Genomic DNA, 19,401 nt, shown 5'->3' on the forward strand with positions numbered 1-19,401 from the left:
TCTCATTGGGAAAATGCTGGAATCCATTATTAAAGAAGTAATAGCAGGACATTTAGAAAACCATAATACAATCAAGCAGAGTCAACATGGTTTTATGAAAGGGAAATCGTGTTCCCTAACTTACAGAAAGCAGAGAGTCGGAATAAATAGGTAATTTTCCAGTTGGCAAACTGTAACTAGTGGGGTGCCACAGGGATCAGTGCTGGGGTCTCAACTATTTACAATCTATATTAATGACTTGGATGAAGGGACCGAGTGTACTGTTGCCAAATTTGCTGACGAAACAAAGATAGGTGGGAAAGCAAGTTGTGTGGAATACACAAAGAGTCTGCAAAGGGATAGGTTAAGTGAGTGAGCAAAAATTTGGCAGATGGAGTATAATGTGGGAAAATGTGAGGTTATCCACTTTGGTAGGAAGAATAAAAAAGCAAAATATTATTTAAATGGAGAGAGACTACAGAATGCTGCGGTACAGAGGGATCTGGGTGTCCTCGTACATGAAACACAAAAAGTTAGCATGCAGGTACAGCAATTAATTAGGAAGGCAAATGGAATATTGGCCTTTATTGCAAGGGGGATGGAGTATAAAAGTAGGGAAGTCTTGCTACAACTGTACAGGGTATTGGTGAGACCACACCTTGAGTACTGCGTACAGTTTTGGTCTCCTTATTTAAGGAAGGATATACTTGCATTGGAGGCAGTTCAGAGACGATTCACTAGGTTAATTCCAGAGATGAAGGGTTTGACTTTTGAGGAAAGGTTGAGCAGGCTGGGCCTATACTCATTGGAATTTAGAAGAATGAGAGGTGATCTTATCGAAACATATAAGATACTGAGGGGGCTCGACAGGGTAGATGCAGAGAGGATGTTTCCCCTCATAGGGAAATCTAGAACTCGGGGGCATAGTCTCAGAATAAGGGGTCGCCCTTTTAGAACTGAGATGAGGAGGAACTCCTTCTCTCAGGGGGTCGTAAATATGTGTAATTCTCTGCCCCAAAGAGCTATGGAGGCTGGGTAATTAAATACATTTTAAAGTGGAGATAGACAAATTTTTTCAAGATACAGGAGTGAAGGGATATGGGGAGTGGGCTGGGAAGTGGCTTTGAGCCCTAGATCAGCCATGATCTTTTTGAATGGCGGAGCAGGCTCGAGGGGCCAAGTGGCCTATTCCTGCTCCTATTTCTTATGTTCTTATTCATCTCCCTGATCCTATTGACCCTATCCCAATTTGCTCGTGGCTCAGATAATAATCCAGGGATTATTACCTTTGTGGTTCTGCTTTTTTATTTAGTCCCTAGCTGCTCAAACTCTCTCAGCAGAACCTATTTCTTTGTCCTACCTATGTCGTTAGTACCTACGTGGACCACGACAACTGGATCCTCCCCCTCCCACTCCAAGTTCTTCTCCAGCCCGGAGGAGATGTCCTTTACCCTGGCACCGGGTAGGCAACACAGCCTTCAGGACTCACGCTCTTGGCTGCTGAGAGCAGTGTCTATCCCCCTAACTATGCTGTCCCCTACCACTACCACATTTCCTTTTGCTCCCCCCTCTTGAATGGCTCCCTGTACCACGGTGCTGTGGTCAGTTTGCTCGTCCTTCCTGCAGTCCCTGCTCTCGTCCAGCAATATAAATACTGCCTGGGCCAGCCACAGAAATACTGTGGCTACAAGAGCAGGTCAGAGACTGGGTAATCTGTGGCGAGTGACTCACTTCAAGACTCCCCAAAGACTTTCCACCATCTACAAGGTACAAATCAGGAGTGTGATGAAATACTCTCCAGTTGCCTGGATGAGTGCAGCTCCAACAATACTCAAGAAGCACAATACCATTCAGGACAGAGCAGCCCACTTGATTGGCACCCCATCCACCACCTTCAACATTCACTCCCTCCACCACCAGTGCACTGTGGCTGCAGTGTGTGCCATCTACAAGATGCACTGCAGCAACTCGCCAAGGCTTCTTCAACAGCACCTCCCAAAGCCACGACTTCTACCACCTAGAAGGACAAGGGCAGCAGGCACATGGGAACACCATCACTTCCAAGTTGTCCTCCAAGCCACACACCATCCTGACTTGGAAATATATCGCCGTTCCTTCATCGTCGCTGGGTCAAAATCCTGGAACTTCCTCCCTTACAGCGCTATGTGAGTTCCTTCACCACACGGACAGCAGCAGTTCAAGAAGACAGCTCACTGCCACCCTCTCAAGGGCAATTAGGGATGGGCAATAAATGCTGCTCTTGCCAGCAATGCTCACATCAGGTCAATGAATTAAAAAAAGCCAAGCCCTTGGTTGTAGAATTTAATAACTATTTGTGTATACCACTGTACTGTGCATAGTTACTGTTTGTGTTATTCTTGTGGTGCCCTGGGGCACTTTCCATGACGGTTTTTGTTCCCGTTTGGTGACACTGGCGTGACTCGGTGTCGCCCCCTACAGGTATTTTTAATAAAGTCCCCAGGCTGGCGAAGGCTTTGCTTGTCCATCGTGTGATACGCCGCACAGCTTCTGCAGGTGTAAATACTGACAGATCTAATGTCCTTTTCGGCGGGTGACTTGTTAATTGCACTCTTCCCCCGCCCCCAAAGAGTATTCCTTGACCATTGGTCAGTGCCTCATTGAAGCACGCGCGGCTCCTGCAATCAGCGCCAGGTGCTCGCGCTCCGCTAACGAGCGCGTGACGCTGAGCCGGGCCCGGCGCGCTCTTTAAATGGCGCGCGCCCCCGGGTTCCTTTCATCGTTTCACTTGGAGCGCGTCTGCTTTTCACTGTTGTTGGGGGAAAATAGTGGTAGTAAAAGCCGCGGGCTGGGTAGGATTGGTACTATGGCGCGTCTCCTGTTATTTGGGTAAGTCTTTGCCATGTGCAAGTTGTAAGGTTGGGTGGATTTCCCATCTTGCTAATGGGTGTTCATATGTTGCACAGGTGGATGCTGTCGGTGGCTGCGATCGACCCTGAAGAGTGGCTGCGAACTGCGCCTCCAGGTCAGAGTCGCTGCAAAGCTGGTGTGTTGTGTCGTCCCCGATTCGCTCCTGTTTAATATTGAAGGAGCTCTTCTTCGTTTCTGCAGGTTTTCTGAAGACTGAATGCCGCGGCAGTGTCTTTTGGGTTGGACTGAATAAGGACTTTCTTGCTGGGAAGTCTTGGCAGATTAACGTTGTGGGTAAGTTCACTGCCGTTATCTTGGAATCTGTCTCCATCTGACGGTGCTCGGCTCCTGGCCCCAGTGGTGTTGTGGTGGGACCATCTGTCTGCACCGTCTCGGGTCCCACAATCTAGTTACAATTGTACCCGAATCTGACCATCGATGTCATTTGCTGGACATCCATTGTGTAAATGTCGTGCATCGTTAAATGAAGTGGGTTTTTTAAAAAAAAAAAAAAAAAAAAAAAAAATTTTTAGTTGGAGGATCGAAGTTTGTTCATACAACCCTAGAGCGGGGTGCAAAATAACTTTTTTTTTTTTTTTAAATTGACATCTAAACGTGAAGTTTCATCATGAGCTGCCATCAGTTCTTTTGATACATTCCTTTTTTCTAATGGAACCAACTGATTTCCTCCAGTGAGGAGACGGTGAAAACTGAGTGGTTAAACAGGTTCTTGCGTTCCAATAATGTAAGACCAAAGCCAGACTTTCAAAAACTGTTTCCTAATGTACTTGCTGAGTCCTCACACTGTGAACTGATCATTTCTGGCATGCAAGTGTCAGGATGCCCTGTTCTAATTTTAGGTCTAACTTCTGGGGATCATTTATTGCTCCCAAGAATGGGCAGCCCCAAAATTCAACTTTCAGTTAGCACTTTTTTCAGCGTGGGGGAAATGTACTCCTGGGTAGGTGCTGAGGACACGAGTTAAGGGCGATGACTGAAGGTTTGCTAAAGTAGGAAACTGCCACTGACTAATCTTTGAAAACTAGAAGCTGCAAGCAGGAACATAGTTACAGGATGCTAGAGTTGATCTTCCTGAAGTGTAACCTGAGATTGTTGCAATAAAATTGCAGGTGTTCTGCTTCTGTGATGCTGCAGTGTGATTTTTTTTTTAAAATTATATAAAGTGAAATTGCAATAAATGAGTATCCTTTTTAATGCTACTGTTAAAGTCAGGGATGGAGAAGAGATTCATTGGTTTATGGATGACCAGTATGGTTATAGAAACTTGCAGCGCAGAAGGAAGCCCTTAGCCTGTGCTTGCTCTTTGAAAGATTGGTCATGCTTAGTCCCATAGCCCTAAGTTCCTCATCAAGTACCTGTCCAATTCCTTTTCAATAAATAAAATATTTATGGGGTTGGCTTTGCTTCCACCACCTTGGGGAGCATTCCAGATCCCAACAACTGTGAAAATTTCTCCTTCTCTTCCCCTGATATTTTTCTAATTTTTTTGAATCTGAATTCTAGTTATTGACTCTCACTCACCAGAGGGAACTTTTTTTTTTTTTCCCTGTTTACTCTATCAAAACTTCATTTTCAACTTCTAATTAGGTTGCCTCTTCACTGTTTTTCCAAGAGAACAGCCCTAACTTTTCCAACCTCTCCATAACTGAAGTCCCTTCTCCCTGGAAAAGCTCCTCTACCCTTTCTAATGCCTTTCCTGAAGTGTGGTGCCCAGAATTGTCCTCCACACTCCAGCTGAGGCCTAACCAGTGCTTATTAAGTTCTAGCATGATCTTTTTGCTTTTATATTCTAATCCTCTATTAATTTGTAACCAACTTTCCCTGCCACCTTTTTTAAGGATTTGTGTATATGAACACTTTTCAAAATTGTGCTATTTATAGTAAACTGCCTTTCCATATTAGTAAACTGCCTTTCCATTAGTCCTATCAAAGTGCATCACATCACGCTTCTCTGCATTGAACTCCATCTGCCATGCTTCTGCCCATTTCACTATCCTTCTGAAGCCTATAATTATCCTCATCTACTACTTGACCATCATCTGCAAACTGTATAATGCTGCTCTTGCACCTGAGTTTAGGTAGTTTGTGTATATAATTTTTTAATTGCAATGAGTCATGCACCTAAAACTGATCCTTGGACCATCACTGCAAACCACCACCTCCCAGTCTGAAAAACATCCATCCATCACCACCCTTTGCTTCCTGTCACTGAGCCAATTTTGTATCCATACCACCACTTCCCCCTAATTCCATGGGCTTCCATCTTAATAAGCCTCCTGTGTGGCACTTTGTTGCATGCCTTCCAAAAGTCCATATATACAACATCTACTGGTATTACCTTGCTCAACCTTCTAGTCTAACACAATTTAATGTTGAAAAATCCATGCTGACTCGCCTTGATTAACCCATGGCATTCCAAATGAAAGCTTAGTCTACTTGATTTAAACAATAGTTGCAACAAAAAAGCAGTATTGCCCAGGCCTGCAGACCTTGGCTTTGCTCTTATGCCACACCACTTGGCCTTTTGGCCCTACTTTTATACTTTTTCCCACCCTCCTTTTCAGTGGCAAGAAAGTGAAGAAAACAGCCATGTGCCCATGGGATTACCTAAATTTGCACTACTTGCACCCTGGAATAAATGTTTCTTGTAGCAAAATATGGGGGCAAACCATCTTATAAATGTGGATGGACCCCTCCCTACCACGGTGCACCTGACAGTCCTTGTGAAGAATTTTTTTTCCCCAACTAAAAGCACAAGTTTGCAAAGAGCAGATGTACACCAATAAATTAAGAATTCAGTTTTTAAGCTAACTCTAGCCTTTTTGCTATGTTTTCAGATCCGGCTGGCTATCTCTTTCATGTTACACCAAGCTTTGCTTCGCAGTGTGGCTATACAATTGCAATGGATTCCTGGAATAATATTGAATTTCGTGCTTCTGTCCTTAGCTGTTGTGTACATATTGTGGTAAGATAATGTATAACAAGGGAAATTAGGGATAGCATAAGATCCAAGGAGAGAACATATAAATTGGCCAGAAAAAGCAGCAAACCTGAGGATTGGGAGCAGTTTAGGATACAGCAAAAGAGGACAAAAGGATTAATTAAAGGGGGGAAAATAGTGAGTAAGCTTGCAGGGAACACGCACTGACTGTGAAAGCTTCTATTGATATGTGAAGAGAAAAACATTGAAGTTGAGCGTAGGTCCCTTGCAGTCTGAATCCAGGGCATTTATAATGGGGAACAAAAATGACTGACCAATTAAATACATACATTGGTTCTGTCTTCACAAAGGAGAAAACAAATAACCTCCCAGAGATGTTGGGGGAACATAGGGTCTAATGAGGGGGAGGAATTTAATGAAATCTGTATTTGTAGGGACATGGCGTTGGGGAAATTGAAGGCCAATAAATCCCCAGGGCCTGATAATCTACATCCTAGGGTACTTAAGGAAGTGGCCCTAGAAATAGTAAATGCATTGCTGGTCATCTTCCCAAATTCTATAGACTCGAACAGTTTCCATGGATTGGAGGGTAGCTAATGTAACCCCACTATTTAGAAGGTGCTAGAGAAAATGGGCAATTATAGACCAGCAAGCCTGCCATCAGTAGTGGGGAAGATGCTAGAGTCCATTATAAAAGATGTAATAGCAGAGCACTTGGAAAACAGTAACTGGATCACAGTCAACATGGATTTACAAAAGGTAAATCATGCTTGACTACTGGAATTTTGAGTATGTAACTGAGAATATGACTGACTATTAGGGAGAACCAGTGGATGTGGTGTATTTGGACTTTCAGAAGGCGTTTGATGAAGTCCCGCATAAAAGATTAGCGTGCAAAATTAAAGCACATGGGATTGGGGGTAAGGTACTGTCTTGGATAGAGAACTGGTTGGCAGACAGAAAGCAGAGTTTGAAAAAGCCATTTATTCCGAGTGGTAGGCAGTGACTAGTGGGGTACTGCAAGGATTGGTGCTAGGACCCCAGCTAATCAATATATATTGATGATCTAGATATAATAATTTTGCAGATGAGACAAAGCTGGGTGGGCACATGCTGTGAGGAGGATGCAAAGAAACTCCAGTATGATTTGGGCAGATGCAGTATAATGTGGATAAATGCGAGGTTATCCAGTTGCTGAAGGTAAGCATGCAGGTGCAGCAGGCGGTTAAGAAGGCAAATGGTATGTTGGCCTTCATAGCGAGAGGATTTGCGTACAGGAGCAAGGATAGTTGGGTATTGTGCAGTTTTGGTCGTCTTACCTGAGGAAGGATGTTCTTGCCATGGAGGGAGTGCAGTGCAAATTCCCAGACTGATATGTCATTCCTGCCATCCCAGGTATGAAGAGAGATTGAGTCGATTAGGCTTGTATTCGCTAGAGTTTAGAAGAATGTGGGGACCTCATTGAAACTTATAAAATTCTAGCAGGAGTAGACAGGCTAGATGCAGGAAGGATGTTACTGATGGTGGTGAAGTCAGAACCTGGGGTCACAGTCTAAGGGTAAGGGGTAAGCCATTTAGGATTGAGATGAGGAATTTCTTCACTAGCAGTGAACCTGTGGAATTCTCTCTACCACAGAAGGCAGTTGAGGCCAATTAATTAAATATATTGAAGGAGTTAGATATATTTCTTCAGGCTAAAGGGATATGGGGAGAAGGCAGGGACAGGGTACTGAATTTGGATGGTCAGCTATGATCTAATTAAATGGCAGAACAGGCTCGAGGGGCCGAATGGCCTGCTCCTATCTTCTATGTTTCCATGAAATGATTGCATAGAACGCTACAAAATCCAGCTTCACCCTAAAATTGGACCAGAGATGTAACCAAACTGACGGTGCCAGAACAAATGCTGAGCAGTAGTTGTTGGCATCTTATTTTCTTTGGCTGGGGAAGGGGTTGGAGAAGGAACGAGTATGATGGGTTTGGTACAGGGCCCTCTATCTTAATTGGAGAAACATGCTCAACTAGTCTGTTTGAGGTTATGTGCCATGATGGAGTGGAACAATATATTCCTGCACCTGTATGGAGGCATTTAATAGATGTTAAACTTGGTTTTTCTGTGGCCCTGCAAAGCCTTTTCAGGAATCCTTGATGTCTGATGGGTCACCAAAGTGATGCAAGATGGACAATGTGTAGCATTGTACTTGTGTCCAAATGGTGGCACTTCTCACCCATTTATTGCATTTACATTGCCATTTTTCTATTTGCAGGATGATGCACAGTTCAACCTCACTGTACAAATACAAGTAGGAACTGACAAAGTAACAGCGTCAACATATAGTCAAACTCTTTCTTGTATGTACTCGCCATGGGCTGCAAGGGAAATATTCTGTGAAGAAAACTACATGCAGGTAAATGGAAAACAATACTGGCAGTATGGTAATCTGAACTATATGCCAAATGTTGGCTTGTGACTATTGGTAGCATCTACAGTTGGCAGTAATTCTGAGCTATTCCAGGCAATGGTAATCTAAACATTTTACAAATCTGGCATGTGACAATAATAAATTGTGGAATCTGTCTGGCATGTTCCTCCTAATTCATTGAACTAATTTTAACCATTTATGGTAAATGATTTGCCTTGATTTATGACTTATTGCTGAATCTGTCACTTGATACTAATGGCATGCAATGTGAACTCTTTTTAATAATTACTAAGTAAATGCATTATCTCTCCATTATCATGTGCAGGTCTCTGTGCAAAGAAAGATACCACTCATTGAGGAGGATTATGTACAAGATGCTGAAGACTGGTCTTTAGTACTTCCAGAAGTAAGATGTCATGGGGAATGAAACTGTCAATGCTTCTGAAGTGCACTTGCATGACTTTTTTAGGCTTTTCTATAATATCTAGTTTGGTTTATTTTTAATGAATACAATGGTAGGACTTGATTTGAAACTTTCTGTTCATTTCATCTTGGATTCATAACTAGCCATTGAGCCTACTGTTGATGCACAAGTCTGCATCTATGGAAGTTGTACATCAGAGCAGGACTTTGGTGTAATGCACTGTGCTGGTAATTGGTATTATTTACCTGTTAAGCTTCATTTTAGTTAGACCCTTGGCTATCTGTGCTAAGGCTAGCAAATATGAAGTGCCAGAATAACTACAAGCATGTTTTGTCTATTTTGAATCTCAAATATTGATCCATCTCATTTTTGATGCAGCTGAAATAACTGTTGCATTGAGAATTAACACCTGATAGCAGAACACATCTAATCGCTAAATAAAAACTGGAAATGCTCCAGCATCTGTGGAGGGAAAGTTAACATTTCAAGTCTGACCTTTGTCCGTTCTGACTTCTATACCTACAGCATTACATACACTGAGGGAACTTTTTCCTTTGTCTTGGGGTTTTTTCTTCCTGTGGTGTTGCTCACAGATGCACTGCTACACTTCAAATATTGGAGAATGACTTCAAAATATCTCTTGGATATTGCAGAATTTGCTATAACCATGCTTGTTACAGCTGTTTATATAGTTTGTTAAATGGAAAGACTCATCCACCATGGTCTCTACTGTTCATTCAGGCAACTAGTGCAGAAAGTGGAATATGGCAAGTGGTATTTCACATCCCTGACGGTAAAAGGAGTATGACTGTAAAAGAAGCACATCAGTTGAACTATGGAATCAACACCACAGTGTCTCGCATTTTGCTTCGTGCTCCATACCATACAAATGAGGTTCAAATAGTTTTGGTGAGTTCACTAATCCTCCACTTCCAAGTGGCATTGTTGGGGGCCCGAAATTCTTACGAAGCATTGTATGTTTTGCCTTTGCATGACTTCCCCCTTTTTTCCAATTAGGTCCAAGGTGTGCCCTTGTCTGTAATCCGATCGAGTATCTTTTACAAACAGCATTGGATGATTCTGCTAATTGACACTGCGATGGCTTGTCCTGTTGGTAAGAACTCAATATTACAACTTTCAAATGTACGCACATTTCTTCAATTAAAACCGGTTTGTCTTTGCAAAAACTCTATGCCCCACCCCTCACTGAATTGATTCACATCATCCAGGGCCAAACTGGAGCCTGTGTCTAAGCAGTAGTTGAGGTTTATTTCTTGCATTTAGAATAACTGCCATCTGAACAATCTTCACTCTACAGCACTGCCCTTGTAGGGGAGACTCCCACTGCCCTTTTCTAGTTATCTTCAGTTATTCCATGGAATGGCATCTTGGTAAAATGACTCCAAGCTAGACATTTAAATGATCATTCTGTCATCCCTCAGATGGTATTACATTCACTGATCATACAATCATGTGGACAGTGCCAAGGATCTTCACTCCAATTGTGACCCATGCAGTTCATCAAGACAACACCTCCATGGGAGTAAATGGCATAAAGTTGGACCCCACAAGAATGGCAGAAAGAAACTATACCCTAGATAAAAATGATACTGCTCTTGCTATAAGGGTTCCAATTGGAGGGCAGGATGGATACTATAAGGTTGGTTGTGTTTTGCATATTTCAGATGGAAGGGTGACCACAACTAAATCATAAATATGGCTCAATTTGAAATGGTGAAACCTGATTTACTTTAATGAAAATATATCCACTCTGGATGCAAGTCTTGCATATTTTGATGGCTAGCTAAACATTTCACTTCTTGATTGTGAAGATCTGGATTCAGATTATTGTATTCACCTGATTTTAAAATAGAATTACTGCTCATAACTGCTTGTACTGTGAATGCATTGTTATCTTTCAGAGCTATGTGATGGATGAACAGTATGGCATCAAGTACAGCATTAATCTGTTTTTGGAACACCTATGGGAAGATGAGGCATGGGGACTGAATAAAATCAATGTGATCCATCCAGTCACCACTCCCTTTATTCCTCAGCCCCTTGTTCTCACTGATGGTATGTACTATGGTCTTTATTTTGAACATGGCATAGCCAGCAGCATATTTTGAAATGGGTTCTTCCCTGCTTGGCTAATTTGGGGGGGTGGATAGAAATGTGGCCCAGAGGAAGTAGAAACTGCTCCAAGCAAAAGGCCATTGTATAAAGATTGGATATGGGCTCCAGCAGCTGCTGTAGAATATCTCTTCCAGTGCTACAATTTAATATTCCCATTAGTAACCTGCACACATTCCCAAAAGAACTGGGTTCATGCTGCCAAAACTGCTCCAGTTGGGAGCTTTCTCCAACAGCATATCCATCATTCTGAGCGAGTTAAATCCAGGCTCAAAGGTGAAAATGCCTTTTAACTGGGCTCCAACAAACTGTTCAGTGCTCTTTTTTTATAGCATTGGATCAAGGGTGTAGAACTCCAAGCTGACCAATTCAGTTAACTTGCACTTTCTCTACATGGCTAATTGAACTTTCTATGCAGTGAAAGATTAAATGGTTTGTTTATGTTGATGCATACATGTATTCAAAGTTCAACTTTTTCTCTCCCAGAGACCATTCCTGAGCAATGGCTATTCAATGTCACACTAGGCAACTTTCTTCCTGATGTTGAACTAGAAAAGCTCACTCTGGGCTCTCAATCCTTCCCTGTGGATGAACAAAACCAGATGTTTAATGTGTACAATTGGACTACCACAAATGAGACCGCCCTAAATAGAATCTTCATTCTTGAAGTTCCAATGGAGTCACCAGTTGTAGACAGAAAGGTAATGGAATATTGGGGTAGGATGCATGTTTCCACACTGACCTGTTGCTGACTCTTCACTTTCTTTTTAGTATATAGGAGATGGTGTTGAACAATATACCCTTGACATCATCTACACCCTGGCTGTGGTACCAGAAAATGTGATATTCACACATGTTGCTCATTTAATACATAAACATAAAATAGGTAAGTTTTTGTCCTTGTGCAGACCAAGGAAGGAATGCTTGCTTTAAAGGCTTCAAGTAATATTATAATGTTCACTCTAGTACTTCCTGTGGCAAATGGCTTTTGTGATGAAGAGACCATGACACTGGTAGTAACACATGGAACCTTGGATCAGTACTGGATTCCTTTCATTGGAAATGTACCACTAACCCCTCACTCTGCTGAGCAGAGTGGTTACATCTCGAGAGATAATGGTACCCACTTAATACTTGTCGTTCCACATGATGCAGCTGAAGTTGTCCATGAAGTAAGCTTCTTCTACAAAGTCCAAGTCCCTTTTGGCTTGTTTTTTAAAATTTGATTTGATTAATTGGCTTCTTTACAGGCAATAAACAACCAAGGCCTTCGAAGCAGATTTGACTTCCGACTGAAGGATAATAAAACCCTGGATGTGCTGACCAACTTTTCTGTTTCCTGCAGCTTTTCTACAGCTGACTTCATAAGTAAGCTCTTGCTGTCACTTCTAACTCCTGCCTGTCTTGCATTGCATTGGCATACTGACTTTTTTTATTTCGCAGCTTGTTTCCCAAATGGAAGAATGGTCATTACTGCTCTAAAACTTGAAGCATTGTTGGGAATAGATACTGGCAAAATGATGCTGAGGGATAAAACCTGTGGACCAAAAGCGAGTGATGAATTCAAAGCCATCTTTGAATTTTCTGCCAACTCGTGTGGAACAAGTAGAAGGGTAAGCTGACAATGGATGACTTCTGAGTGAGTCTGCAGTAAGGGGTCAGCAAGCATTTAGTAATTGACTGTTTGGTTTCTTTTGTGATAGTTTGAAAAGGATTACATGATCTATGAGAATGAAGTGGTGTACTTCAAAGAATCAGAACCAGCTAGTGACCCAATATATCGGTAAGAATCTGAGTGAAGGGTCCCGCCCCTCCCCATACATGCATATAAATAGTAAATGTCTGTTTGCTCCTAGGCTTGCAATATCTTGTCATTACCATGTCAATGACTCTCTGCATCTTCAATTTGAACACCAAGTAAATCCTCAGCCAACTGTTGTACCTGGATATGGACCTGTAGTCTTGGTTATGCAACTTGCCAAAGGTAAAACTCCTAAACTGCAGTGGCTTTATACTAGCTTCCATTTTAAAATAGCTGTACCCCACATCTGCATTATTGCTTATTGAACCAGAATAGCCAAGATCAGTTAACTTTGAATCATTGACATGCAATGGAAAGAGAACTTCCAACCACAGTATTCTGGAACTCACTATTTTGCTTGGATTCTTGCAGATGTGTTGTATTCTAACCTCTATAAAGAAGGTGACTATCCAGTAGTGAAGTATCTGACTGATCCCCTCTACTTTGAAGTGCAACTGTTGCACAGTGAAGATCCACAAATTGAATTGTTCTTGCAAGATTGCTGGGCAACTGCATCACCAGACAGCACTAGCAGCCTTCCACAGTGGCCTATCATTGTCAAAAGGCAAGTCTCTGCCTCTCTCCTGATTTTAAGATGGGAAGCTAATGATTGACTTGAGTAACAACTTGTTTTGTTAATAGCTGTGCGAACAAGGCTGATCTGCATATGACCATCTTCCATCCAGTGACCAGTAATGAGAGGGTCAGATATCCTACTCACTTCAAAAGGTTTGAAGTCAAGATGTTTGCTTTTACCTCTGGAAACCAGAATACCTTGGAACAGGTGAGGCTTGCTTCAGAGCAACATGTTGGTCAAAGCTTTCTACATAATGTCCCACTATAATGCCGTACTTCTATTTTTTAGGTGTACTTTCATTGCAGTGTAGTCTTGTGCAGGCAGGAACCAGTAAATGGGCTGCTCTGTCCTGGTCAATGTGTACCAGGAAAACAGCGAATGGGTAAGGTATTCAGATTAGAATAAAACATGTGGGTGTTGCCTGTTGCATACTACTGACCAGCTGTCTTATTGCAGGTCGAAGTGCTGATGCCAAGCACCATCTGCAGGGATCTGTATCATCAGGAGCAGTGGTGATGTTAGCAGAATTCCCTACAATGGAAAACCAGATCATGAAAGGTGATTAACCATTCTTGAGCTAGTCCTGAGCAGTGATTCTGAAGTCTTATTTTTGTCTTGCTTTTTTCCAGATAATCACGTGCAGTCCTACTCCTGGCCATGGCTACTGATTGGAGGCTCATCAATAATTGTTGCTTTTATTGTACTTGGACTTGTTGGTCACCAATGCCAAATGAACAGATTACATTAATCTTGAATAAATGCTACTCTAATTCAAATGGTGTATTTCTGTTTCCTTGGTGTAGGCAAGTTTCAAGTCAAAATGGCAATTTGGCAATTGTATTGGCAATAAAGGCCTGAGTAAACTACTCCATACAAAGCTATGCATAGGATTGAATGGGGCATGGTTTTTGAATTCTAACTTGCAATGCTACTATTGTAGGGAAGTCACAGTATTTTGGCATGGAGTACTTGGGACATGCATTTTCAAATTCCTAGAAAGCCTTAATTTTTCCATTTAGCACCTTGCCTATCCTCCATGAATTCCATTGTAATCCCTGTTCATCAAATAACTTGATGCCATTTTAATTTATATTTTGTCCTACACTAATTGAACCATGGGAGGAGTTAATTTTTCTATCCAATTTGTTCTTGAATCTCTTTTCCCCTGCCCCCGACCAAATACTTCTGAATTTGGGAACTTGCTGCTGCTCCACTAAATGCAACATTGCTAGATTAAGGATACCAGCATAGCAATATAACCATGCTTATTCAGCATTTGTCTATTCAGGTGGTAAGATTCCATTTGGTAGCTGATGGTGGAGTGCATGATGTAGACATGTTGCTGGGATTTGAAGTGGATGTATTGGCATAGGTCTTGTCAGCTATTTAGACTGGCCCACAATAAAGGGCAGACCAGGTTGAGTTTTGTAGCAATTTATTGCAAGTGGGCAGTGAAAATTAGTCTGTCATGTCAATCTTGCAGGCCATGCCCAGGTCACTCTTGCAGGCTAAGCCCAGGTCACAAGTTAGTTTTTATTTTGTCCAGTAACAGTTCTTTCACTGCTTGCACTTTTCTCCCCTCCATAGTTTACCTGGTTTGACTAAGGTAACTTCTACCTTCAGGTAAAATAACCACACTTGGCTTGGTGGCATAAAGCTGAAACTACTTTGCACTGACAGTAAATTTGGAGCATAAATGCAGTGTGACTGCTTGAACTCTGTCCAGTTGGGATGAAGTTGGCACTTATCTGCAATGCAGCTGTAAAGAGACACCAGTCTGCTCATACCTCTTTGGTATAGGTACTACTGAGAAAGCCAGGTTGTATCAAACCTTCCAACTATCTACCTGTCCTTAATCAGCATAAACACCAAGCATTTCAACCTTTCTGGCAAGGAGTGTAGGTTACAAATTTGAGAACTGTTGTACATGCTGCCTTGGGTTATGTAGCAAGTCATGCCTGTAAACAATCTGCACATTTTTCTTTCATGGGACTTGACTTTTACTTCTGCCTTTTAATGCTGGAGCCCAGGGGTGTCACAATAGTACATATTCCCATGAGATCTGAACTGGATATGTCTTTCACCTGGAGATATCTGCAACAGCAGACTGGACAAACATTGGTGATATGAGGCCAGATACAAATTACTTCTGTAAGATTAGCATAGAACAGCAGTTGTGATCCAACTCGCTTCATGCAACCAGTGAAGATCATGCCAAGCCTGTCACTTGCTTGTCTTATTTGACTTAAACAATATCTGCTTACTCCTGCAGGAGTCTGTTTCCAAAAATCTGTCTGTACACTTTACAGCCAAGAAAGGGTTCCAGGACCTCCAACATGGTGAGGTTTTTGATAAACAAGCAATTCATTAACTTGTCTTTGATTGTCAGCTTGCTATATTGGCCACCCCTATGTGCCAAAAAAACTGAACTTCTACTTTGGCAGGGGTGGGGAAATGGTCAAAAAACTGACCGTCAGTGTTGATCATCACCTAAATTCTTTAAATTTCTGCAATTTTTATGGTTATAAATTTTGAACATTTCTTGCTTTGCTAAAATTGACTGACTTAGATGTTTGTGAACCATTTTTCCAATGACTATAGTAAACTGAAGTGAAATTTAAAATATACTTTCATGGCATTTAAAGTATATTTTGAATTTCAACTGGGTTTACCATATGGGTGGGGAAATGGTTCACAAATTTAGGAAGTTGTCAATCCTAGCAATGTTCCAGAATTCATAACATGAAAAATTGCAGAAATTTATTATTGGCACAGTAGGTGATTGTAAGCTTTGTTCAGTTATTGGCTCTGACCGTTCTGCATTTTTGAACAAGTGAGTTTTGCATAACAAACTAATTGAAACCCAATTGTAAATATTTTGAACTCTGATTAAGACTATAGTATTAGCTTTTTTAAACTTCTAATTGCAGTGATGGATTTAGTATTCTTAAACTTATTTCATGTCTGAGATTAAATGTGGAGCTTCTGCTACTGACATTCACATGTCGTGGAATCAGAGGGCCCAGAAATTGAGATGAAACTGAGTGTTCACCCTTTCCTCAATTGACTGACCACTTCCAGTGGGTCTGGGTACTTCCTTTTCCCTCCATCCTAATGTCACTTTGGGTATGTTTGGATGGGGAGAAGGGTGGTCCAGTCTCCTAGAAATGTTACTGTATCCTAATAATACTGCCTTCCACCCCAGTATACTCCAGTTACTAGAAGCCTGCAGGTAGTGATCTGGGCCTAGGTGGGCCCTACTAGTAATAGACCACCTTTAACCAGACTAGTCTGCATCTCTCTTTCCTCCCCCTCCACACGCGCACACGAGCTAGGCACCTGCTAATTTTCTACTGGGTGTGCCCCTATAGCACACAACTAGCAAGGAGGCCATCCTAATATTTAAATGACCCAAATTGGATGGGTTCATGGCTTTACAAAAGCCAAGCTCAGAATTTCACACATCTCACAATTAATTTTAATGGGGAAAAGTCTTACTAGTTACAGGTAAAGGGAAAAATAATTGACCAAACAATCCTACCTAGTACTTAATCTGCTGCTAAATCCTAGCTGGCAGTATGGTGCACTTGCCTGCAGGTAGTTGATTACAAGATCTGTGTGTCCTCATGCTGTTTGGTTTGCATTACCAGCCTTTTAACCTTATTTACCCTCTGAACTCCATCAAGCGTGCTGTTATTGCCATTTTAGTTTGGGTGGAGGATGAGGCACAACAGCATGCTCAGCACCAGTGAGTGGAGGGTGTATTGGAGGCCATACATCCAGTGTACAAGCCAAAAGTTTGTTTCTTGGAAAAAAACTACCTGAACAGTGCAGCAAGAGACCACATTTCTCTGCTGACTGCTGGAGTAGGAGACCCTGCTTTGCCAGTGGCCCTCAATGTTCCCATTAACTTCCTTGCCACTGGCTTCTTCCAGTCTACTACAGGAGCCATCTGTCACTCCCAGTCTGCAGTACACAACTATTAGTAAGGTTCACCAAGGCCCTATTGGCCAGCACTGACTAGTACAGCACCTTCCCCAGTTAGCCTCAACCGTCAAGACCAGAGCGCTTGGGGATTTGCAGCAGTGGCTGGTGTGTAGGGCATGATTGACTGAACATCATCCACCACAGTCATAAATTCATAGTGTCCAGCTAGCCTCCAATCATAGTAACAGAATCATCCCAGTTTCTGTAAGGTATCCAAGTGGCTGACACTGTTTTTGTTTCAAAACAAACCATCTCTTTCCTATCTTCTCCCTCCCCCCCCCCCCCCCCCCCCCCCCCCATTATTTGACCCTTCCACTACTGTGACAAGATGGCTGCTGGGGCAACAAGGGATAGCCCTTACAATAGTGTCATAACACCTGTCTGAAACCCTGCCATGCCTTAGAAAACTGGTGAGATCAAAACCATGGGATAACCAGGATGATTATTGAGTACCTCATAAGGCTGCTGCACCAGAGATTCAGGTGTCTGGACAGCTATGGGGGAAACAGCAGAAGAAAGAGTGCCATCTCAACCCCTGGCTACTAGGTGGAGTTAATTAATCAGCGATTCCGATGACCTCAGTCCTCTGCCTTGAAAACTTACACAGTCTTGTTCCATCCTTTAACACTCCCTTATTTCTGCATTAAAGAACATTAATGTAGAAGTTGTATGAATAGTTTCAAAGATGTACTGACAATGCAGACTTAGAAGCTGCTATAAAACTACACTGCAGACCAAAGTGGCAAATATGATAAAGATGAATTTAATTCCCAACACAATAATTGCCTTTCATTCATTTCTCATCCTATTACCAACTCATGGCATCTTTCTTAGAACATTTCCTAAGTCTGCTACTGCTATAAAGTTCTCCTTTATTGGCATCAGCAAAGTTGGTGGAAGGCTGCTGTTACAAGCCTGGAGATGCATATGGCCGGTGACCTCTGAGTGCTCGAGCCTGCATGCAGAAGCAAGCTGGCCCAGCTGACTTGCTGGCACCATGGCGGGTATGGTTGAGGGGGTGGCGAAGGAGCAGTTGTGCTGACAGCCTGAGCGAGGGCAACATGTACTGCTCCCATAGTGCGACTGTCACACCCGTGGGGCTAGAGCTCATCACTTTCACTGATCTGCAGCAGAGCAGACTGCAGAAGCTGATTGAGTCCTTTAAAGCCCATCAATCTCTTCAGACGGACACCTGTCTCTCCAAGGTGGAGCTCAGTGCCTGCAAGGTAGTCGTTTGAGCTTCCACCAAAGCTGCAAAGCCTGATAACATTGACTCCTGTTGTGAGGGCCCTGCTGCAGTGTCCCTGGAGCTGGTCATACTCTTCAGGGTGGACTGCAGAGTATTGATGCTTTGAGAGATGACACCACACAGGCTGGAAGTTGACTCCTCCATACTTTCAGCCATAATATTCAAACTCCTTGTTGGGCCTTCCAATACCAGTTATAACTGCTCTTGAGACCAGCAGTTTTCTTCACATTGTTGGGTCCCTGATGTCCGCATCTCTATCCTCCTCAGCAGATCTGGGAAAAGACCTCCCCCTCTGGCATACTGTCTCTTGGGCTGTCCCTGCTGTTGCTCACTCGTGCTGGGTGTTCTGCCATGTGCAGACCCCTCTGGCTCACTTTCTAACCCAATGTGTGTGCTGTTGTTTAGGAAGGATGGAGGGCATGATGGTGCACCCTCAGGACAATTTTCCTCTTCATGAAGCTCTTGCTGCTGAAAACCTAGAGGGACAAAAGTTGGGATGGCACGGATAGGTTGGACATTAGCAGGTGACGGCCTTCATCAATAACAACAACATCTTACATTTATGTAGCGTCTTTAACGTAGTAAGACGTCCCAAGGTGCTTCGCAGGAGTGTTACCAAACAAAATTTGACACCGAGCCACATAAGGAGATATTAGGAGAGGTGAACAAAAGATTGGTCAAAGAGGTAGGTTTTAAGGAGCATCTTAAAGGAAGAGAAGCTTAGGGAAGGAACCAGAGCCTATGGCCCAGGCAGCTGAAGGCACAGCGCCAATGGTGGAGCAATTACAATCAGGGATGCACAAGAGGCCAGAATTGGACGAGTGCAGAGATCTCGGAGGGTTGTAGGGCTGGAGGAGGTTACAGAGATAGGGACGGATGAGGCCATGGAAGGATTTGAAAACAAGGATGAGAATTTTCAAATCGAGGCATTGCTGGACCAGGAGCCAATGTAGGTCAGCGGGCACAGTGATGATGGG

General features: G+C 42.7%; 1 protein-coding gene across 1 annotated transcript; it reads left to right on the top strand.

The window, feature by feature from the left end:
* The first annotated feature begins 2,736 nt into the window (after positions 1–2,736).
* Positions 2,737–13,964, top strand: LOC147112537 (uncharacterized). Its single transcript, XM_085996866.1, has 22 exons — positions 2,737–2,847; positions 2,925–2,983; positions 3,070–3,162; positions 5,727–5,854; positions 8,098–8,238; positions 8,579–8,659; positions 9,419–9,586; positions 9,695–9,791; positions 10,120–10,337; positions 10,600–10,753; positions 11,297–11,511; positions 11,582–11,696; positions 11,777–11,982; positions 12,061–12,178; positions 12,254–12,423; positions 12,514–12,593; positions 12,667–12,794; positions 12,984–13,176; positions 13,254–13,395; positions 13,477–13,570; positions 13,645–13,746; positions 13,818–13,964. Exons 1-22 carry the CDS (start codon positions 2,825–2,827, stop codon positions 13,934–13,936), a joined length of 2,844 nt encoding a protein of 947 aa, XP_085852992.1. The 5' UTR covers positions 2,737–2,824; the 3' UTR covers positions 13,937–13,964.
* Positions 13,965–19,401: the final 5,437 nt, after the last annotated feature.

The sequence above is a fragment of the Somniosus microcephalus genome, chromosome 9 (genome assembly GCF_052327205.1).
Source record: "Somniosus microcephalus isolate GS21.2 chromosome 9, FLI_Smic_1.0, whole genome shotgun sequence".
Lineage (NCBI taxonomy): Eukaryota > Metazoa > Chordata > Chondrichthyes > Squaliformes > Somniosidae > Somniosus > Somniosus microcephalus.